Here is a 19,986-nt window from a genome sequence, read left to right as displayed (position 1 = left end):
GAGTTACATATGCTTCACAAGGCTCCAGTCTCAAAACTATTAACAGCATGAGTTAAATACAACTCACATAACAATGTGTTAAGCCACTGCTTGAAACACTTGAGCTCACCACAACAGGAGGTGGCTATAAAATTATTACAGTAGTACAGTATGTACTATAGTTAACTTTATGTAGTTACAATTTAATACTGCATCTTTACATTTATTTACATTTCTCTCGACTGTGAATGATGCTATGTACAGTTTGTGTATGTTTTGATGAATTTTAACTTTATTATAGACTTGTGTATATTTATTGGTAGTAAATGATAAAAGAGACTAATATATGCATATATTATACATTCATGACACACCTTTTTATAAATTTTTTTTTTCAATATTTCTAGGCTATAAGGTTCATCTGCAATTTTTTTTTCAAATTGTTTTAAATCTCTAAAAAATTTTTCAGTATGTTTATTGAAAAAAAATCTGCTTATAAGTGGACTCTTATAGTTCAAGCCCATATTGTTCAAGGGGCAGTTATACTTTGGATGTTCTTTATTAACTGTACATGTTGGAGTTTTTCCTCCTCACAGTGTCCATCTAATTGTTACTAGATTATTTATGATTTCTCTTGTGCTTGAAAAGATTTAATCATTATTGTTGTTTTGAATTTATAATGTACTTTTTTAAGGCTTACAATAGCAGCACTAGGAGAAAAGCTGAATGATTATTGGAATGAAATGAAAGTGAAGAAAAATGCAGAATATCCTCTAAATTTGCCAGTTGAAGATATACAGTAAGTACATTTAAAAAAAAAGGTAACTAGAAAGCAAGATGTGGTATTGGAGAATATAGTGATTTTACAGTGTTACATAAATTTATGACTAACTCATAGTAAGAAATAAATTCTGCAACATGAAATCAGCATGCTGCAAAATCTGTGAATGAATATATATACATGTATACATACACAAAGGATTCATGAAACAATATGTGTGATGTATGCTGATATTCATTTTAAAAATGGTAATCATGACGTATTAAATTGATTTCATGATCCACTAATGGATTGAATCTCATAGTTTGAAAAATACTGGTTATAATGTAATAGTTAGGACTGGGTCTAAAGCCAAACTTGAGTTCAGATTCTAGTTCTGCTTAAATAGCCGTGTGACATTGAACATGTTACTTGGCCTCTTGTAAGCTTGTATAATGAGAACATTAATAACACTTACCTCCTAGAGTTGTAAGAATTAAAAAGTATGATGTCTGACAAGCACTTAGTAACACACCTAGCACATAGGGACAATCCTATAAATGAATGAATAATATCTGTGTGTACTGATGGAAAAATATCCAAGATATATAATGAAAACAAAAAATGTGGCTCATTGTATAAATTTCATGTTTTTTTTAATTATCCATATACACATGCATACTTTTATAAGTGTAGAAAATTTCTTCCTGGATTCAAGAAATCAACAGTTTTAATTTCCTGAAACAAGGGGTTTATTTTTACTTTATGAACTTCTGGATTGTTAAGTTTTATATAAATGTCTAAGTGATTTTTTAAAAACTAGATTTTTAAAGTTATTGGCATTAAGTTAAAGTTTTCACATGTAAAATGGTGTATATAAATTCTTTATAGGAATCATAATTTTCAAATGAGAAAAATATGAAAGCATTTTATAAACTAAATGTATACAAATTTTAGTTATTCAGAAATATGCTAAAATAGAGGGCAAAAATGTAATTACATAATTAAAATTATTTAAATTATAGTAATATAATGTCTATTTTCTGTACTTCAGTGGTTTATTGTGCTAATAAATATACTGTAGACTTGACATTACAGATGCTAATTTAATATAAATTTCAGGGACAGACATTTGAAATTCTAAGTTGTCATTACGATAGAACAAATTTAACAGTTTGCTATTAAACAAGACATTTAAATCACTTTATTTAAATTGGGCTGCAGCCTTTAAACTTTTGAAGGTAACCAGAATGGTTATTTTTAAAAATTTAAATTGCTGTACAACAAAAACACTTATGTTACAGAATTTTTAGGAAAGGACTTAAATAATAGAGTGTTTTGTGATAGAAATGATACAGAAAATCTAATGAAGTATTTAGAGTCCCTATTTCCATGTTAATATTTTGTTCTTGTTTTGTTACAGGAAACGTCCTGATCAGACATGGGTTCAATGTGATTCCTGTCTAAAGTGGCGAAAATTACCAGATGGGATAGATCAACTTCCAGAAAAATGGTATTGCTCCAATAACCCTGACCCACAGTTCAGGTATCACATAGTTGGTAGTACCCTTTTTGGAAAGGCAGAAAGTACTGTTGAAGATGTATGACTAGTCACTAGTGGTATGTTAATCCTGTGTGGTTTTTCTGACTAGAAATTGTGAGGTTCCAGAAGAACCTGAAGATGAGGATTTGGTGCATCCCACTTATGAAAAAACCTACAAAAAGAAGTAAGTGTTGTATTAATGTATAGTGAGGCAATGGTGCCCAGATTATGAACAGTGATGTGTTGGCAACATTAGTTAATGCTTCTCTGGAGGTAAAGCTAGTGTAACAAGAAAGATTATGATGTGGAGTACAAAATATCAAGTACTTTAAAAAAAAATTTATGCTGTGGATACCTGCCGTTTATTTACCTCTTATTTACTGCTGTCCTAGCTATAAGGTACTTTACATAAGAGTATCTTTTTTGAGTCACACACAGATGAATCATTAGTAAATACTCCCCTTTACAAGCTTTTTAAAGAAGATATAACAGAGAAGGTGAGACACGTATATTACCAATTAGAAGCTGGTGAGTGCTGGAGAAGCTACGATCCAGTACCATAAGGAAGCTCATAGGGGGAGATTTTTTTCTTGCTGGGGAGGGGTGGGCAGAAATGGATCAGGAAACTTTATGAAAGATGTCATTTCTGTAATAGGCCTTTGAGGGCCTATTACAAAAGACAAGAGTGTATGGGAAACAGATCATTTGTTTAGCTTAACTAGAGTAAGTATGTGAATGAGAATAATGGGAAATGGAAATGGGATAGATAACCTGGGTAATAATAGCCAGGGTGACTTTAGGCTAATGTACTCTACACAGAAGACCAAGTTCACTAAGAATCTTTCAGATGGCTTTGATTTGTAGTGTACTAAATCTAGTCACGGTATTAGAGGGAAAGAAACCAGTTAGAATCCTATGTGATATTCCATTCAGTGGTCTGCGATTCATGCCTGCGGGAATCAAAAACTTCAGGCAGACATTAGGGTGCTACTGAGATAAAAGGCAGAAAGCATTCCCCTAAGGGCTTACTACTGATTATAATACAACTGAAGCACGGTTCAATGCACAGCTCACAGTAACTCAATAGTGAAATGGCAGGTATGTCATTGGGAAATGGAATTGAGACATAGTGAAGTAAATATGTTAATTTTTCATCTTTATTTTAAAGCAACAAGGAAAAATACAGGATCAGACCACCAGAAGTGATCACTCGGGTAATTAAGCCTTTCATTTATAGCTGTGTCTTATATTGGGTAGTGCTTAGTTTAACCAATGCTGAATGTTGACGGTAAGGGCTTATATAACATATCGACGGGATCTGGTTTATTCAGTTCCTTGCCCTCCATTCCAACTTTAACTTCCTAACAAAGGTCATTCAAACTGTTCATTTTTATTGTTTACTTGGGTATCTTCTGAGGAAAGAGAAACACTCTATTGAAAATCTCATTGTTAGATGGGCAGTTAAGGAAAAAGTCACAGGAATACCCAGGAAGCCATATGTTAATGCTAACCTGGACAAAAACAACAATGTTTTTCTTCCTCTTTGTTGACTACTCTGTCAGGCCTTTCCATTTCTTTCTTAATGCCTACTACTGTCAAGAGCCTTAGCCAAGTGTACACGCGCCTTGACTTATGATGGGGTTACAACCCAATAAGCCCAACATAAGTTGAAAATACTGTTAAGTTGAAAACGCGTTTAAAACACCTGACCTACCAAACATCATAGCTTGGCCTAGCCTACCTTCAGGGTGCCCAGAACACTTACATTAGTCTACAGTTGGGCAAAATAATCTAAGACAGTCTATTTTATGGTAAATTGTTGCATATCTCATGTAATTTATTGAATGCTATACTGAAAGTGAAAAACGGAATGGTTGTGTGGGTACTCGAAGTATGGTTTCTACTGAATGGGTATCGCTTTCTTCACCATCATAAAGTTGAACAGTCATAAGTTGTGGACTGTCTGTGCATTGAGTGGGCAGTTGTGTACTTCTTACGTAAGAAGTTTTGGTCTGCTGCAGATGTGTATGTTTGTTTATAATTTCACTGAAGTGTTTTCTAGAATAATGCTGATGGTTTGAGGGTGAGAATAGAACTAGAGGAAAAGAACAGTAGGCTTTGGTTTTTATAGGCAGTATCTCTGGTTATACTCAATTTCCTTGTCTCAGAAAAATAAGTTTTTATTATATCTTGATAAGTCCTATAGTTATAGGGATCACAGCATAGTAAATCTTTTTGGTTTAGTGGGCCACACAGTCCCTGTTGGATATTCTTTGCTTTGTTTTGTTTAGTTCACAGCCTTTAAAAATGTAAAACCATTCTTAGCACACCTGCAGGCTGGATTTGGCTCATTGTCAATCCATGGGGGTGTAGTTCAAGGAGTTGACATGTTTAGGATGATTCTCAGTGTCTTCTGGGATAAAGGGGAGAAGGAAGATTGTATCTTGTGTTTGGGTACGTCGCATTAAAATAATTCCTTTAAGTTTTATTCCCCTCTAGCAGATTAATCCTGAACTGTTGTTTCGGACAACCCCTGTTTCAAGTCAGAGCTTTTCTCCTGCGAGGGAAAGTGTTTCAAGAGGACATCTTTCAGAAACAGCAAATTCTTACACAACAAGACTTATAAATAATCATCGAGTTTCATCCCAGTCTGAACCTGAGGGCAACAGGTCAGTAGCTAAGATGTGTTTTTCCAGTTGGGGAATATTAAAAAGAGCCTTTACTTGACACTTCTGTGGCAGTAATGCAGTTCTAGGGATTTGTAGGTTATGCGAATATAAAAAGTCTTAAGGACAATTTACTTTGCTTTTAGGGTCTAAACTTACTCCCACCCCACTTCTGCCACCTATTTAAATTAGCTAAAAAATTAATTGTATTCATGTGGAGTTTGATCAGATTTCACCTCTTTGAGCTTCTGTATAGTATGAAAATTCCTTTTTTTAAGATGATCAGTATCTAAGTAAAGAAAAAATTGGCTCACGCCTGTAGTCCTAGCGCTCTAGGAGGCTGAGACAGCAGGATTGCTTGAGCTCAGGAGTCCGACACCAGCCTAAGCAAGAGTGAGACCCTGTCTCTACTAAAAATAGAAAAACTTAGCCGGGCATGGTGGTGCATGCCTGTAGTCCCAGCTACTGGGGAGGCTGAAGCAAGAGGATCACTTGAGCCCAGGAATTTTAGGCACCTTAGCTGGGCAACAGAGCACAACTCTGTCTCAAAAAAGAAAAAAAGAAAAAGTTGAAGCAATTAACAGTACAACACTATAATGTCAATTGTGACCCAAAGGTATGCATTTACTGTATTTGGTTTGGAGAAGGAAGGGAGAAGGAATGGTATAAGTGACACGTGAATGAATAGTTGTCCATCTTGAATGGTCAGGGAAGGCTTTGTGATGAAGCATTACTTAGGTCAGTGCCTGAAGTTCTCAAAACGGTACAGTTGTCTGCATAGGTGGCCTGTTCCAAGGTAATAGAATGAACAAAGGTGAAGAAGAACGAGCATGATGTCTAGGAACCAGTAGACCAGACCAACCACATCTGATGTTATTGAAAGAGGAACTTGAAACAAGGTTCTTTGAGATAGTGGGGTCAGATTTTCATAGAGGTTTTTTTTTTGTTTTTTTTTTTTGAGACAGAGTGTCGCTTTGTTGCCCAGGCTAGAGTGAGTGCCGTGGCGTCAGCCTAGCTCACAGCAACCTCAAACACCTGGGCTTAAGCAATCCTACTGCCTCAGCCTCCCGAGTAGCTGGGACAACAGGCATGCGCCACCATGCCTGGCTAATTTGGTTTTGTAATCTTTATCAAAGTCTCAAAGGAATTTTTGACCTCAAGGAAGATTGTAAATAACTAACTGCCTTTATGCATATATAAATGAAGGAATGCATAATCTAAAATAGTTTGTTCTTTATAACCTGTGTATTGGTGACTCATTTTGGAGCTGGATTGATTCTTAATTAAGAACTTGTGTGATTTTTTTTTAATTGGTCTCCATAATCTTGGATTTTCTTTTTAAAGATGGTTCTGTAGTTTACAGACAAGAGACAAAATATTTTAAAATTTGGCTTCCATCAAAATGGAAGAAGAGAATAAAGAGGGAAATTTTTCCTTAAACAATTTGTAAAGTCTGTATTTATTATTAAATTTATAAAGCCAAAGTTTGTGGAAAGATGGTACCTAAACTCAGCCTTAGGAAAGACAAATAGGAATGAGCCTGGTAAGAAAAATAATAGGCAAATTAAACGGGGCAGAGTAAATGAGGTAACTGTTAAAGCAAACCAGAGAAAGCTGAAACCCAACCCCGCTGGACGAGGGTAGAAATACGACAAGAAGCAAACTGATTCACTTCACAGATCCCTAGAAAGTCTCAGAACTTGGAAGTATTGGGTACTGCTGCAGGTAGAAGATAGCGGTGAAAACAAGAGGCTTGCTTGGAAGTTTAAGGAAAAGTTGTTCTCTAGACCTGTGGTCCGTGGCCCCCAGGAACCAGGCCGCACAGCAGGAGGCCAGCGAGCAGAGCCCCACCTGCATCCACAGCCCATCCCCATCACCCCAGCCCTGCCCTCCGTCAGATCCGCGGCAACCGCAGACCCTCATAGGAGCATGAACCCCTCCTAAACTGCGCATGCGAGGGTTCCCGGTTTTGCCCACTCCCTGTGAGAATCCAACTCCTGATGATCTGAGGTGGAGACTAGGCGGTGACACTCCCCCTTGGAAAAACTGTCTTTCACAAAACCAGTCCCTGGTATCAGAAAGGTTGGGTGGGGACCGCTGCTTAGACCTCTTGCCAGCCTGCAGAGTCTTATACTCCTGCTTTTCTTCCTCTATCGGAAGATAGGAAATTTCCTTTCTGAAGTAGTTTTTACTGCTTAAGATGTAGGTGAGCCATTATTTTGGAAAATAGGAGTAAGAGAAAATTTGAATACTGAGTGGTAAGAAATCTACCTTCCCTCCCTTCTCTCAATGGGCTCTCCCTACCACCCCCCCAAAAAGCCCTAGGTGATGCAGTTTGAGCACCCTTTCACTCACAGGCTCAGCCCTCACCGCTGCTAGTCAGTTTCACTCTTAAACAGCCGGGGATCACCAGATGTGTGATCTCCAACATGGGACAACAAACTGAAACAAAGAGGGTAGGAGAAAATAATGGGAAATGTATTGGGGGGAAGTGGGGTAGATGATGGACAAATCTCTCAGAACAAGAAGACAAACAGGCCGGGCGCGGTGGCTCACGCCTGTAATCCTAGCACTCTGGGAGGCCGAGGCAGGTGGATCGCTCGAGGTCAGGAGTTTGAGACCAGCCTGAGCAAGAGTGAGACCCCGTCTCTACTAAAAATAGAAAGAAATTATATGGACAACTAAAATATATATATACAAAAAAATTAGCCGGGCATGGTGACGCATGCCTGTAGTCCCGCTACTCGGGAGGCTGAGGCAGGAGGATCGCTTAAGCCCAGGAGTTTGAGGTTGCTGTGAGCTAGGCTGATGCCACGGCACTCACTCTAGCCCAGGCAACAGAGTGAGACTCTGTCTCAAAAAAAAAAAAAAAAAAAAAAAAAAAAAAAAAGAAGACAAACAGGCCGGGCGCGGTGGCTCACACCTATAATCCTAGCACTCTGGGAGGCCGAGGCGGGTGGATCGTTTGAGCTCAGGAGTTCGAGACCAGCCTGAGCAAGAGCGAGACTGCCGTCTCTACTAAAAATAGAAATTAACTGGACAACTAAAAAATATATACAGAACAAATTAGCCGGGCATGGTGGCGCATGCCTGTAGTCCCAGCTACTCAGGAAGCTGAGGTAGGAGGATTGCTTGAGCCCAGGAGTTTGGGGTTGCTGTGAGCTGGGCTGACGCCACGGCACTCTAGCCTGGGGAACAGAGTGAGACTCTGTCTCAAAAAAAAAAAAAAAAAAAAGATAAACAGTTGGAAGATAAAGACAAACTATTAGTATAAGAGGGCCAACATTTGAATAAAGGAGTTAAGAATGGGAAATCAGAAAAAAAGGGAGGGAGAGGAAATCATACCAGAAATACTTAATTTCCCTTAAAAACAGAGCATAATGTCTGGAAAAAGATCCATCCCAAGGCCTATCGTCATGGTATTTTATTTATTTATTTTTTTTTTTGAGACAGAATCTGGCTCTTTTGCCCTGGCTAGAGTGTCGTGGTGTCAGCCTAGTTCACAGTAACCTCAAACTCTTGGGCTCAAGCAATCCTTCTGCCTCAGCCTCTCGAGTAGCTGGGACTACAGGCATGCACCACCATGCCCGGCTAATTTTTTCTATATATTTTTAGTTGTCCAGATAATTTCTTTCTATTTTTTATTAGAGATGGGGGTCTTGCTCTTGCTCAGGCTGGTCTCGAACTCCTGAGCTCAAGCAACCCACCCGCCTCGGCCTCCCAGAGTGCTAGGATTACAGGCGTGAGCCACCGCTCCTGGCACATCATGATATTTTAAAACACAAGGGCAAAGGAAGATTTTTTTCAGAGAGGAAGAACACAGATTACCAGCAAAAGATCAGGAGTTAGAATGGCAGAAACACTGAATGATAAATGAAAGTGGAGTGATGCTTTTAAATTTTTGAGAAAATAATTTTCAACTTGGAAGTCTATCTGAAAGCCAAGCCAACAATAAACTTGAGAGGAGAATAAGAATGTTTTTTACATTTGTTATGTCCCACGTACCTTTTCTCAAGATGCTATTGGAGGTTGTGCTCCCTCAGTATGAGAGAGTAATTGCAAGAAAGAGGATTGAGATCTTGGAGGAGACATAACACAGTGCCCAAATAGCAAACCAGTACAAATATTCCTCCAGGTGTGGGCAAAAGTAATCCATTGGTGATAGATAAATTTACAGGAAACTATGCAAATGAGGCAATTTTTAATTTAGGGAAAATTGTTTTATATAAAAAGGATAGGGAATACTGGTTTGCTTTATGGCTTATCTTTGATCACTGGATATGATGAGCAAATAAAGATGGCAATGCCATTCCCAAAGCTTGAGAATACAAAGAATGGTCCTAGGGCAGGTAATGTTCTTCTTTGGATACGTATACATTGAAATGCCTGGAGGACATCAGATGAAGAAATGTTTAGCAGTTTACGGATCTGGTACTTCAAAGAGATCTCAGTAGTCAATTGATTCTTCATCTGTAAAAGGAGAAAATCTCTATTTCATTAAATCAGTGGTCAGTACTGTACAATGTGTCATTTAAATAAATGAGCCTGGGCATTTCTTAGAATTTCAAAATAGTTATAACACTGTTATAATACCTCATTCATTAGAATGATTACTTAAAGGTCTTCTATTTTGTTCATATTCATGTTTTATAACCTTACATATAAAATTTTTTCCAGCCTCAAACGGAGACTTTCTACTCGTTCCTCAATTTTGAATGCTGCAAAGAATCGGAGATTGAGTAATCAAGCATTTGAAAATTCAGTTTATAAAAATGACGACGATGATGAAGATGTCATCATCTTAGAAGAAAACAGTACCCCCAAACCTGCAGTAGATCAAGATGTTGATGTGAAATCGGAACAGAGTCACATTGAGCAAAGTAATGTTCAGGTCGAGTTTGTGGGTGATAATGAACCTTGTGGCCAGACTAGTTCAACCAGCACTTCGTCATACAAGTGTGATCAGGGAAATACTGCAGCCACCCAGACTGAAGTACCAAATTTAGTTGTTAAAAAGGAAGAAACTGTTGAAGATGAGATAGATAGAAGAAATGATACAGTAACTCTGCCCTCCTGTGTAGAAGCCGAAGCAAAGATACCTGAAACCCAAGAAACCTTTGATAAATCTGCAGATGATGTTGGCTGCCAATTACAAGAACTGAGAAATGAGCTACTTCTAGTCACCCAAGAAAAAGAGAATTATAAAAGACAGTGTCATATGTTTACTGACCAAATCAATGTGTTGCAACAGAGGATACTAGAAATGAATGACAAATATGTGAAGAAGGAAACTTGCCATCAATCTACTGAGACTGATGCTGTATTTTTACTTGAAAGTATTAATGGCAAATCTGAAAGTCCAGACCATATGGCGTATCAGTATCAGCAAGCTTTGGAAGAAATAGAAAGGCTCAAAAAACAATGTAGTGCTTTGCAACAGGTAAAGGCTGAGTGTGGTCAGTGTTCCAATAGTGAGAGTAAAAGTGAAATGGATGAAATGGCTGTGCAGCTTGATGATGTATTTAGACAACTGGACAAATGCACTGTTGAGAGGGACCAGTATAAAAGCGAGGTGAGTTATATCATCCTAACATACAGTCATGGGAATCCAGGGTCATTTAAACCTTAAAGAACTGCCAAATGCTAGATTAGAATACTTTCCCTTGATAATAATTCTATTTATTGTTTGTTACTCTACTGGTTCTCAACTGAGGAGTGGGCCTCCTGGGGGCATATGGAAATGTGGAAGGACAGTTTGGGTTCTTTCAGTGTCTTGAGGAAATGTGCATTGCTGGAAAATAATGAGTGGTGGTCAGGTATGGTAAATGGTCCATAGCACACAGAACATTGCTATACAATGAAGAATTATCCTGCTTAGAATACCAGTATCCCCATTAAGACAGTTAATACAGTAGGAACTTTATGTTCATTATTATTATTATTATTATTATTTTAGAGACAAGGTCTTGCTGTGTTGCCCAGGCTGGTCTTGAACTCAGCCTCAGCCTCCCAAAGTTCTGGGAACAGGCATGAGCCACTGTGCCCAGCCTATGTTCATTATTAACATGCCTTAAAATAACGATTCGAGGTAGATGGTGGTATCCTCATATTTTTTTTTTTGAGACAGAGTCTAACTCTGTCGCCCTGGGTAGAGTGCTGTGGCGTCAGCCTAGCTCACAGCAACCTCAAACTCCTGGGCTCAAGCGATCCTCTTGCCTCAGCCTCCCAAGTAGCTGGGACTGCAGGCATGCGCCACCATGCACGGCTAATTTTTGTTTTTCTATTTTTAGTTGCCCAGCTAATTTCTTTTTATTTTTAGTAGAGATGGGGTCTCACTCTTGCTCAGGCTGGTCTCAAACTCCTGAGCTCAAGCGATCCTCCTGCTTCAGCCTCCCAGAGTGCTAGGATTACAGGCGTGAGCCACCATGCCTGGCGTATCTTCATTTTAATCATACACTCTGTGTTAGGATTAGGTTTGTGTGCAAGTGGCATGATACCCCAAATAAAGTGGTAGTTTCCGTGGTCATCAGAGATGTAGGCACCTTCTGCATTATTGCTTTGCTTCTCAACATGCAGTTGTGGTCTGAGATGGCTCTTCAGGTCCAGCCATCATACCTACATTCCAGGCAGCAGGAAAGAGAAGGGGGTGTGGTTCTTGGAAGTTTCTTATATTCCATCTGTCACAAGTTAGTCACCTGGCTAATGGTTGCCTGGAAAATGTAGTCTTTATTCAGGAGTTCTTTTACTGAGGAAGAAGGAGAAAAACAATATCAGGAAATAAGTAACAGGCTCTTCATATGCCCCCACTTCAAATTCAGGTAGCTCCTTTTTTATCTGTTTTATGTATTTTATGTGTGTGTGTGTGTGTGTGTATGTGTGTGGCCTTTGAAAGAGTTTCCTACTGAAAAGAGTTTTTTTGAAACCACAGTGTGGTGTTGTACTCACTCTTCCTGAAAATATAGTGATGTAACTGCTTATTCAAACACATCTTGATGTGTTCACTCAGGAGCTAATTCATAAAATAGAGATAGGCTCCTTGACTTACCATGGGGTTACCTCCCAGTAAACCATTGTAAGCTGAAAATATTAAGTCGAAAATGCATTTTATACACATCACCTACCTGACATCCTAGCTTAGCTTCAGTGTGCTTGGAACACTGGGATTAGCCTATAGTTGGGCAAAATCATCTAACACAAAATCTATTTAATATAATGTTGAATATCTCATGTAATTTATTGAATACTGTAATAAAAGTGAAAAACAGAATGATTGTATGGGCACTCAAGGTGTGGTTTCTACTGAATGGATATTGCTTCTGCACCACAGTAAAGTTGAATCCTAAGTCAGGGATTGTATATAAAAATCAGTATAATAAAGTCACTGTTGTAACTTAATAACTTATAGCTGGTGAGTGTGTAAGACATGAAAGCCACTGTGACATTAACATAATTTGGACATTAGTATCTTGGTTTTTCAGTTTCTAGGTACCACTTATTTTTAGTGAAGTAGTAATTAATATTTTGTGTTCTCAGTGTAAAAAGATACAAAAGTAAAACTATAAACAAATGAAGCTTTGTTTATAGAAAATTATTGGCTTTAATATGTTTCGATAGTTGGTAATTTTATCAATCAGATTCTCTATATTTCTTAGCTTAAATTTGCACATTGACATTAATATTTTTAAATTTTACAGTTATAAAATTCATTTATATTTTTTGTCAGGTTGAATTATTGGAAGTGGAAAAATCACAAATCCATTCACAGTGTGAAGAACTCAAAACACAAATTGAACAATTAAAATCTACAAGTCAGCAGACAGCAACAGATGTTTCAACTTCAAGTAACATTGAGGAGTCTGTAAATTACATGGATGGAGAAAGGTAATATTATGTGAGGCGTTTTGCTGGGGCTGCAATTGTGGTTAGCATACTAATTTTATCTGCTAGCACAGATCACAGAGATAATTTTCTGTCAAAAGAAGTTGTTGATTGTCCACTGTGACCTCAACTTATGAGAGAGGTACAAAAGAAGTAACACATCATCATCCTTCCCTTCAAGTTGCTGACTGTGTAGGTTCTTAAGTGGAGTGGAAATTTAGAAGGAAATAAGCATTTGACTGGTCAGAGTGGTTTGGAAAGTTTTTGGAGGAAAAGTGAAAATTGAGCTTGGTCTTGAAGAATGGGGTGAATTTGGCTATGACTAGCAGACAGGGGACTGTTACTGAAACTTACTCTTTCAACTTGTTTTTTCTTTTGGTTTCATACTTGGCACCATTTCTTTATAGGTTGCTATTCTTATTTCACTATTTGTCCTCCCTAATCTTAACTTTTAGGAAATCACAAAATTATTAAAAATTGCCACGATGTAGGTAATATTAGGAAGAAATCCTATTAAAACAAGTAGACAGCAAATGGATGATTATCCTATCTCAGTAAGATATAAAATGGGCCTGGAGTTCTGTTTAGATTCATTTTTAATAGTGGAGGAGGCAGAGGTTCAGGGCATGGCAGTGTGAGTGGTGTGTTGATGGCATACCATTCAAAAATAGTTATTAAAGGCTAAAATTGTGCAGTTCTACCTGCTAATATCATATGACTTGATACCTAAAAGGTCTGTTGTTTAGAAATATCTCCTGCCACCCTCACTTGACATTACTCATATAACTTTGTCTTTTCGCTTAACTTTTTCAAGGATTTCATTAAATCTGTTCATGGAAACAGAAGAGCAGTGCTTATAAGCATGGAGGCCAAGGGGTAAAAAAAAAAAAGAGGCTTGATCAGTGTTTCAGAAAATGAGGACCACAAGCATCTATGGTGCTTATAGAAGTGGGCCCTACTGCAATTTATTGAATTAGAAACGGCTTTAAACAAGTTCCCAGATGATTCTCTTGCACACTAAACTCTGAGTAACTGGTAGTCTTTTAGTCCTATATTTTCCAATATGGTAGACAGTAGCCACATGAGGCTGTTGACACTTGAAATGTGGCTAGTTTGAATTAGGGTATGCTTTAAGTATAAAACATACACTGGCTTTTGCAGGCCTAGTATGAAAGATGTAAAATACCTTATTAATAAAGTTTATTGTGAGTACATGATGAAATGACAATACTTTGGCTACATTAGGCTAAATAAAATACAGTACTAAAATTCACTTTTTCCTTTTGCTTTTTAATTGGTTGTTAGAATGTTTAAAATTGAATATGGAACTGGCATTATTTCTCTTGGATGGTGCTGATCTAGACATTAAAAATAGGAATCCATGACACATCCATTAGACAGCAGGAAGCAGCCAGGGACAAAGACTTAAGGGAAAGGATGGGCAAGAGGGTTATACTAGTCATTTGTCTGCTTTTCACGTAGGTAAAAGGTTTTGGTTATAACAGAGGATATTCTTGATAGGACATAGGATGGCTAGTAACTTCTGGAAAGCAAAGCAGAAAGGAATTTGAATCATAGGCCCTTGATTGAAGATAATTGGAAAGCTTGGATAATAAATGGTTGGCATGGGGAATGATGTAAAGTTTTATCAAAGGCCTAATGGAATCAATCTTACCACGAAAGCTCACAAAATCACATTTTTCTGCATTGTCAACCAAGGATAAGCATCATGACCCCTTCAGAGATTTATACCCTAGAAAAATTAGTATCTGAATTAAATATGGACTTGCAGTATTGTGGGGGGCAGGGAAGAACAACTGTAACACTCACTCCATGTGTCTAACACAATCTTAAAGGCAAAAGCTGCCATATAGTTCAGGTGTTTTATTGCTTAAGTGCTCTTTGGCATTTTTTTTTTAAAGTATAGAATGTTGACATTCATAAACTTGGAATGAATGTTAATGATCATCTTAGTTTAGGGTTTCCCAGTGTTTTCAACAAAACAGTGTTCTTTGTAAATACAGAATAAAATAGATTGTCAGGAACTTGAGCACATAATACGTTCCGAGAAGTCCTATAATATAGAAAAGCTTATCTACCATTCAACCCAATGTTTTGTAAGCTTATCTGACTACAGAACCATTTTCTTTCCTCTTATACAATTATGGATGTTTTATAGAACTGTAGTCCCAAACCCCGGGGTCACAGAGCTCTGCCACCCACACCACTGCCACCTGCACACACACCCCACACCACCCCCTCCAGTGGAAAAATTGTCTTCCATGAAACTTAGGAATGGAGGGGTGGCAGTTGGCATCACTACTGCCGTGGCACACTGCCCCCTGAAAATGGAAAAATTGTCTTCCACAAAACCAGTCCCTGGTGCCAAAAAGGTTGGGGACCACTTGCTATTCTAGGGGGAGTTTTGCTTTTCTTTTTGTGTAATTATTTCTCATTCTAAAGAGATTTGATTTTAATATCTCACTTTTAATTTTTAGGTTTTACTTGAATATTTACCTGTATTGTAATACTCATATAATCTAATATAATTTAATATTTGTATTTGCAGCATCAAACTTCGATCTCTTCGAGTTAATGTAGGACAACTGCTGGCTATGATTGTGCCTGATCTTGATCTTCAGCAAGTGAATTATGATGTTGATGTAGTTGATGAGATTTTAGGACAAGTTGTTGAACAAATGACTGAAATCAGTAGTACTTAAGGTATATTTCATGTAAGATAATAAAATATTTGCTCAGTTCTTTTGATCCTACAGCTTTCAAATGGCAAACAATTTTGTTTTTGTAAATATGATAGGTAACAGACTGAAGAACCATAATCTTCCCTGTAATCTATGCATTCAAGTGTGGACACACACACTGTGGACACATTATCATACCTTTTGAAATACCTGTGAATTGTTGGTATTGAGCAGCTGCCGCTAACTCACGATTCTGTTTTGAATGTAAATATTTGTAATTAAGTCTGCACATATTTTTTTATTGCCCCAGAGTACATAAGTGTTTTTCACAAAGAGCTTTTCAGGTTGCCCCTAAGCTTTGTGCAATTTTTTCTGGTACCCCAAAGTGTATTTTTCTCTGAATTGAGAGGGCTGTGCCATAATACAGATGGAAATGTTACCTTTGATTTTCTTATAAAGGAGTTTAAATAGGATTTTTAAATAATATAATAACACTCCTGATAGTGTGACTCTGTGGTTGTAAGTGAATTGAGCATTAATTTTATTTTCTATAAATTCTTATCTCTTGAAATATTTTATTCATGAAAATAAGGTAAGCAAAAGCCGACTCCATTTTGCCAGGATTTTCTTGTGCTGAGATTGCCAATCTTGGCTAAACAACTGTTTTTATAGAACAAAGAAATGGTCTTTAATATAAAAATATTGAAAATATTAAATGACCATCAAGTTTACTTTGAAGCCCATTTTTGGCTGTTTAGTCAGCATGAAGTGGGTGCAATAATTATTTAATATTTCTTTTTGTGAAATTTCCTGTACAGCCTTTTGTAGGATTACTACAGGTTAATGTGAGGTGAGGAAGACAATCTTTCTCGAACAATACTACATTACCTTTTATTACATTACAGACCTAAGTGTTTTATATCCTGGAGTTAAGGAACAAACTTCCTCCCTAGGAATATAGTATTATATGCCATAAAATATTATACTTTATTGGTATCATGTTTTGTGCAATTTTAAAGATGGCTTTCTATTAAGTATAACTGTGTATATATAAGAGTCATATTTTCCACAACTAAAACGTGCATTATTTTTTCCAAAGTTTTATCATTGCTATTTATTTTTACTTTTGTTTTTGAACATTCAGTACATGTTCATTTTGTATGTATGCTTGATCACATGTCTGTCCTTATATTAAATTTTTATTGTACATTAACTTCTGGAAAGAGCAAATAAATGAAGATTGTTTTTATTTGCTTGATAAAGTAATTGAAAGTGTATTTTTGGTATGAAGCTGGTTTTCTGTCACAATTGTAATTACCCAAATTTTAAGATATCTTGTAATAAAATAAAAATATATGATGGTTAACTCTTCAGATATTACTTTTAAAGAATTCAATATTAATCTCAAATTCTTTTAAAACTAAAAAAGTACCTATTATACCCTCAAGTTGAGCTTATTTTACTATGTTAATTACAAGTTATGTTTCGAAGACTAACACTTAAGACTCTAAGGCTGAGCTTATCTTTCTCAAGAGGGAGTATGTGTGTGTTCTGTACTCAAGAAGATACTTCTTTGCATAAATCATTTAATCTAGAGAAACCTTGCCTACGTAGTAATAGCAACTATGTAAAGTATGTGCAAGTTTGTTCATGTTTAAGTTTAATGGTTCTTTTTAGAATTTTCTATTTTTCCCTTCCTTTTGGTCAGCTTCTATATTCTTGCAAAAATGTATTTTTATGGCTGTTATCTGGCTTGATGGAAATTTTAATCATAGGAGTAGTAAGAGGAACTTGCTTGCTGAATTGATTCTTTGGAAGTACTTACAAATTTTTCACCTTTTAAAAAATATTGAAATAGTCCCAAAATATGAGACTTTGAAAAAGTGGTTAACAATTTCAGACATAGCAACTTTTGTTTAACAGAACCAATAACATGGGCTTTCATGGTATATAAACCTATCTTTGTTGTTAAATTTGTAAAAGGCTAGTGTGGGGGCAGTATGGGTGATGTTGCTTAAAGTAACATTTACTACTTTAAAGCAAAAAACATACGAGGAAGTATACTAAAACAGTCCACGGTCTCTACAAACAGGACTTGCTTTAGTCAGCTAAGGCTACAAAATTAGTGAAAGCCGGGTGAGTGCACGGAGTGGTGTGGCCTGTTTTTCCTTTGGACTTAATTCCTTACGTGGCAGGTCCTGCTGGTGACACTACCTATGGTCTCAGACAGTTGATTCTTGCTATCACACAGCCCTCTTACACTTGGATCATGACATTGAGGAATCATTTAAGTGATCTATACTGGTGGTTCCCACCACTGGCTGCATGTTAGAATCACCTGAGGAGTTTTTAGACCTCCCAAAGTGAGGCTGCCCCCATACTCAGTATTTTTGAGGGTTGGATCCAGATAACAGTATTTTTTAAGGTTTTCCTGGTTAATTCCAGTGTGCCATCCAAGCTGAGAACCATAGATCTGTGTCTTCTGTTGGTATTTATAGACAGTGAATTCAAGTTCACGAGACAAACTGAGGATGGCCCGTTTCTCATTGGGACAAGCAGAGATGAGGGGCAGGAAGCAGAGTAGTTCTCCAGTTAGAAATGTAAATGGAACTATCTAAAAGACTGTTCTCCACCACCTCTCTAAAGGTTACCTACCACTATTGGTTTTTGTATGTCCTCCCAGAAAATACCGAATCAATATTTACACAAAGATGTTATACCAAATATGATTGCTAACTTGACATTTCCATATCATTCTTTCAAAAAGCTTCATAACATTCCATGATATGAATGTGCTCCTAATCCTCATTTATTTCTAGTCTTTTGGCATTTAAAACTATACTGTGAAAATTAATAAATACACACCACACCTACTTTTTCAGATGTATCCACAATGTAAATTCTTTGCAGTGAATATTGATAGGTTAAAAGAGTGTATGTTATGTACATTTTAATAAATGTTGCCATCCAAGAAAAGTTGCAGGAATTTATACTGCGATGAGTAATAAAAATATGAGTGTTTTTTTCCTTCCAGATCTCCATCAAATTTATTTTTGCTAATGTGGTATGTGAAAAAATGAAAGCTTGCATTTTTTTTTTTTCTTTCTTTTTTTTTTTTTTTTGAGACAGAGTCTCACTCTGTTGCCCAGGCTAGAGTGACTGCCGTGGCTTCAGCCTAGCTCACAGCAACCTCAAACTCCTGAGCTCAAGCGATCCTCCTGTCTCAGCCTCCCGAGTAGCTGGGACTACAGGCATGCACCACCATGCCCGGCTAATTTTTTCTATATATATTTTTAGCTGTCAATATAATTTCTTTCTATTTTTAGTAGAGATGGGGTCTCGCTGTTGCTCAGGCTGGTCTCGAACTCCTGAGCTCAAACGATCCGCCCACCTCGGCCTCCCAGAGTGCTAGGATTACAGGCGTGAGCCACCGCGCCCGGCTGAAAGCTTGCATTTTTTAAATTTTTATTTTATTTTTTTTTGTGTGTGTGTGTGCGCTTCAGGTTGACATGTTTTCATATGCTTTATTGGTCATTTTAATTTTTTTCTCAGCCAGGCACAGTGGCTCATGCCTGTAATCCCAGCACTTTGGAAGGCCGAGGCAGGAGGATTGCTTGAGGTCAGGACTTCGAGACTGGCCTGGGCAACATAGCAAGACCCTGTCTCTACAAAAAAACAAAAAAATTAGCCAGGCATGATGATGCACACCCGTAATCCCAGCTACTTGGGAGACTGAGCTGGGAGGATTGTTTGAGCCCAGGATTTCAAGGTTACAGTGAGCTGTGATCAAGCCCCTGGACTCCAGCCTGGGCAACAGAGCAAAACCCTGTCAAAAAAAAATTTCTTGGCATACTATATCATATTTTTTGCATATTCTTTTCTATTGGGTTCTTTGTCTTATTGCTGTAAAGAAACTAAAAGCTTGTGTTAATTTGGCCACAAACACTACCCAAACAACTCCTATTCATCTTTTGGACATTACCCACAACTCAGAAAAGGAGTGCCATTAATATCTGGTTTACATAGAGGAAAAATATATATATTAATTTTTAGAATTAAATTTATTGGTCACAAAATTAATTTTCGTATACTGGCCTATAAGAAGAAAGTCAAGGCCCAAGGATACAGAGTCTTAGTAAAGTCATTAAAATACAGGTGAAATTACTAAATGAGTAGGTTGATAGAGAATGAATTAACCATTACAAAACTAGAGTGTGAGCTACAACTTAATTTTCTACAAAACATTCTGATAAGAATGAGTTGTGAGTAAATGCAGTTTCCCATCAAAAAAGGTAGAACTAGTATAGCCTCAAGGTTCAGTGTTTTCCTTCTGTATTAAAAAGGAACCTTTTAGAGCCATAGAATTCCTTGCAAAGTAGTCAGGACTGTATCATGGTAACAAGATACAGAAGAAATTTAAACTTTAAAGAGGACTTTTACCTCAACCTGGCTAATGTT

General features: G+C 37.1%; 1 protein-coding gene across 4 annotated transcripts in view; it reads left to right on the top strand.

The window, feature by feature from the left end:
* The window catches only part of MORC3 (MORC family CW-type zinc finger 3), a 47,071-nt gene extending 30,904 nt beyond the window's left edge, over positions 1-16,167 (top strand). For 3 of the 4 annotated variants that reach the window (XM_069472300.1, XM_069472302.1, XM_069472303.1), the window contains exons 10-17: positions 674-778; positions 2,163-2,285; positions 2,392-2,466; positions 3,451-3,496; positions 4,782-4,951; positions 9,626-10,520; positions 12,672-12,829; positions 15,396-16,167. In XM_069472300.1, the coding sequence (XP_069328401.1) occupies positions 674-778; positions 2,163-2,285; positions 2,392-2,466; positions 3,451-3,496; positions 4,782-4,951; positions 9,626-10,520; positions 12,672-12,829; positions 15,396-15,549 (1,726 nt within the window). In that variant the 3' untranslated portion in view covers positions 15,550-16,167. The remainder of the gene's footprint in view (positions 1-673; positions 779-2,162; positions 2,286-2,391; positions 2,467-3,450; positions 3,497-4,781; positions 4,952-9,625; positions 10,521-12,671; positions 12,830-15,395) is intronic. The other variant, XM_069472301.1, reaches the window with a different exon arrangement.
* Positions 16,168-19,986: the final 3,819 nt, after the last annotated feature.

Source organism: Eulemur rufifrons, chromosome 7 (genome assembly GCF_041146395.1).
Source record: "Eulemur rufifrons isolate Redbay chromosome 7, OSU_ERuf_1, whole genome shotgun sequence".
Classification (NCBI taxonomy): domain Eukaryota; kingdom Metazoa; phylum Chordata; class Mammalia; order Primates; family Lemuridae; genus Eulemur; species Eulemur rufifrons.
The sequence above is the reverse complement of the archived record's forward strand: the minus strand, read 5'-3'. Positions and strand labels throughout refer to the sequence as shown.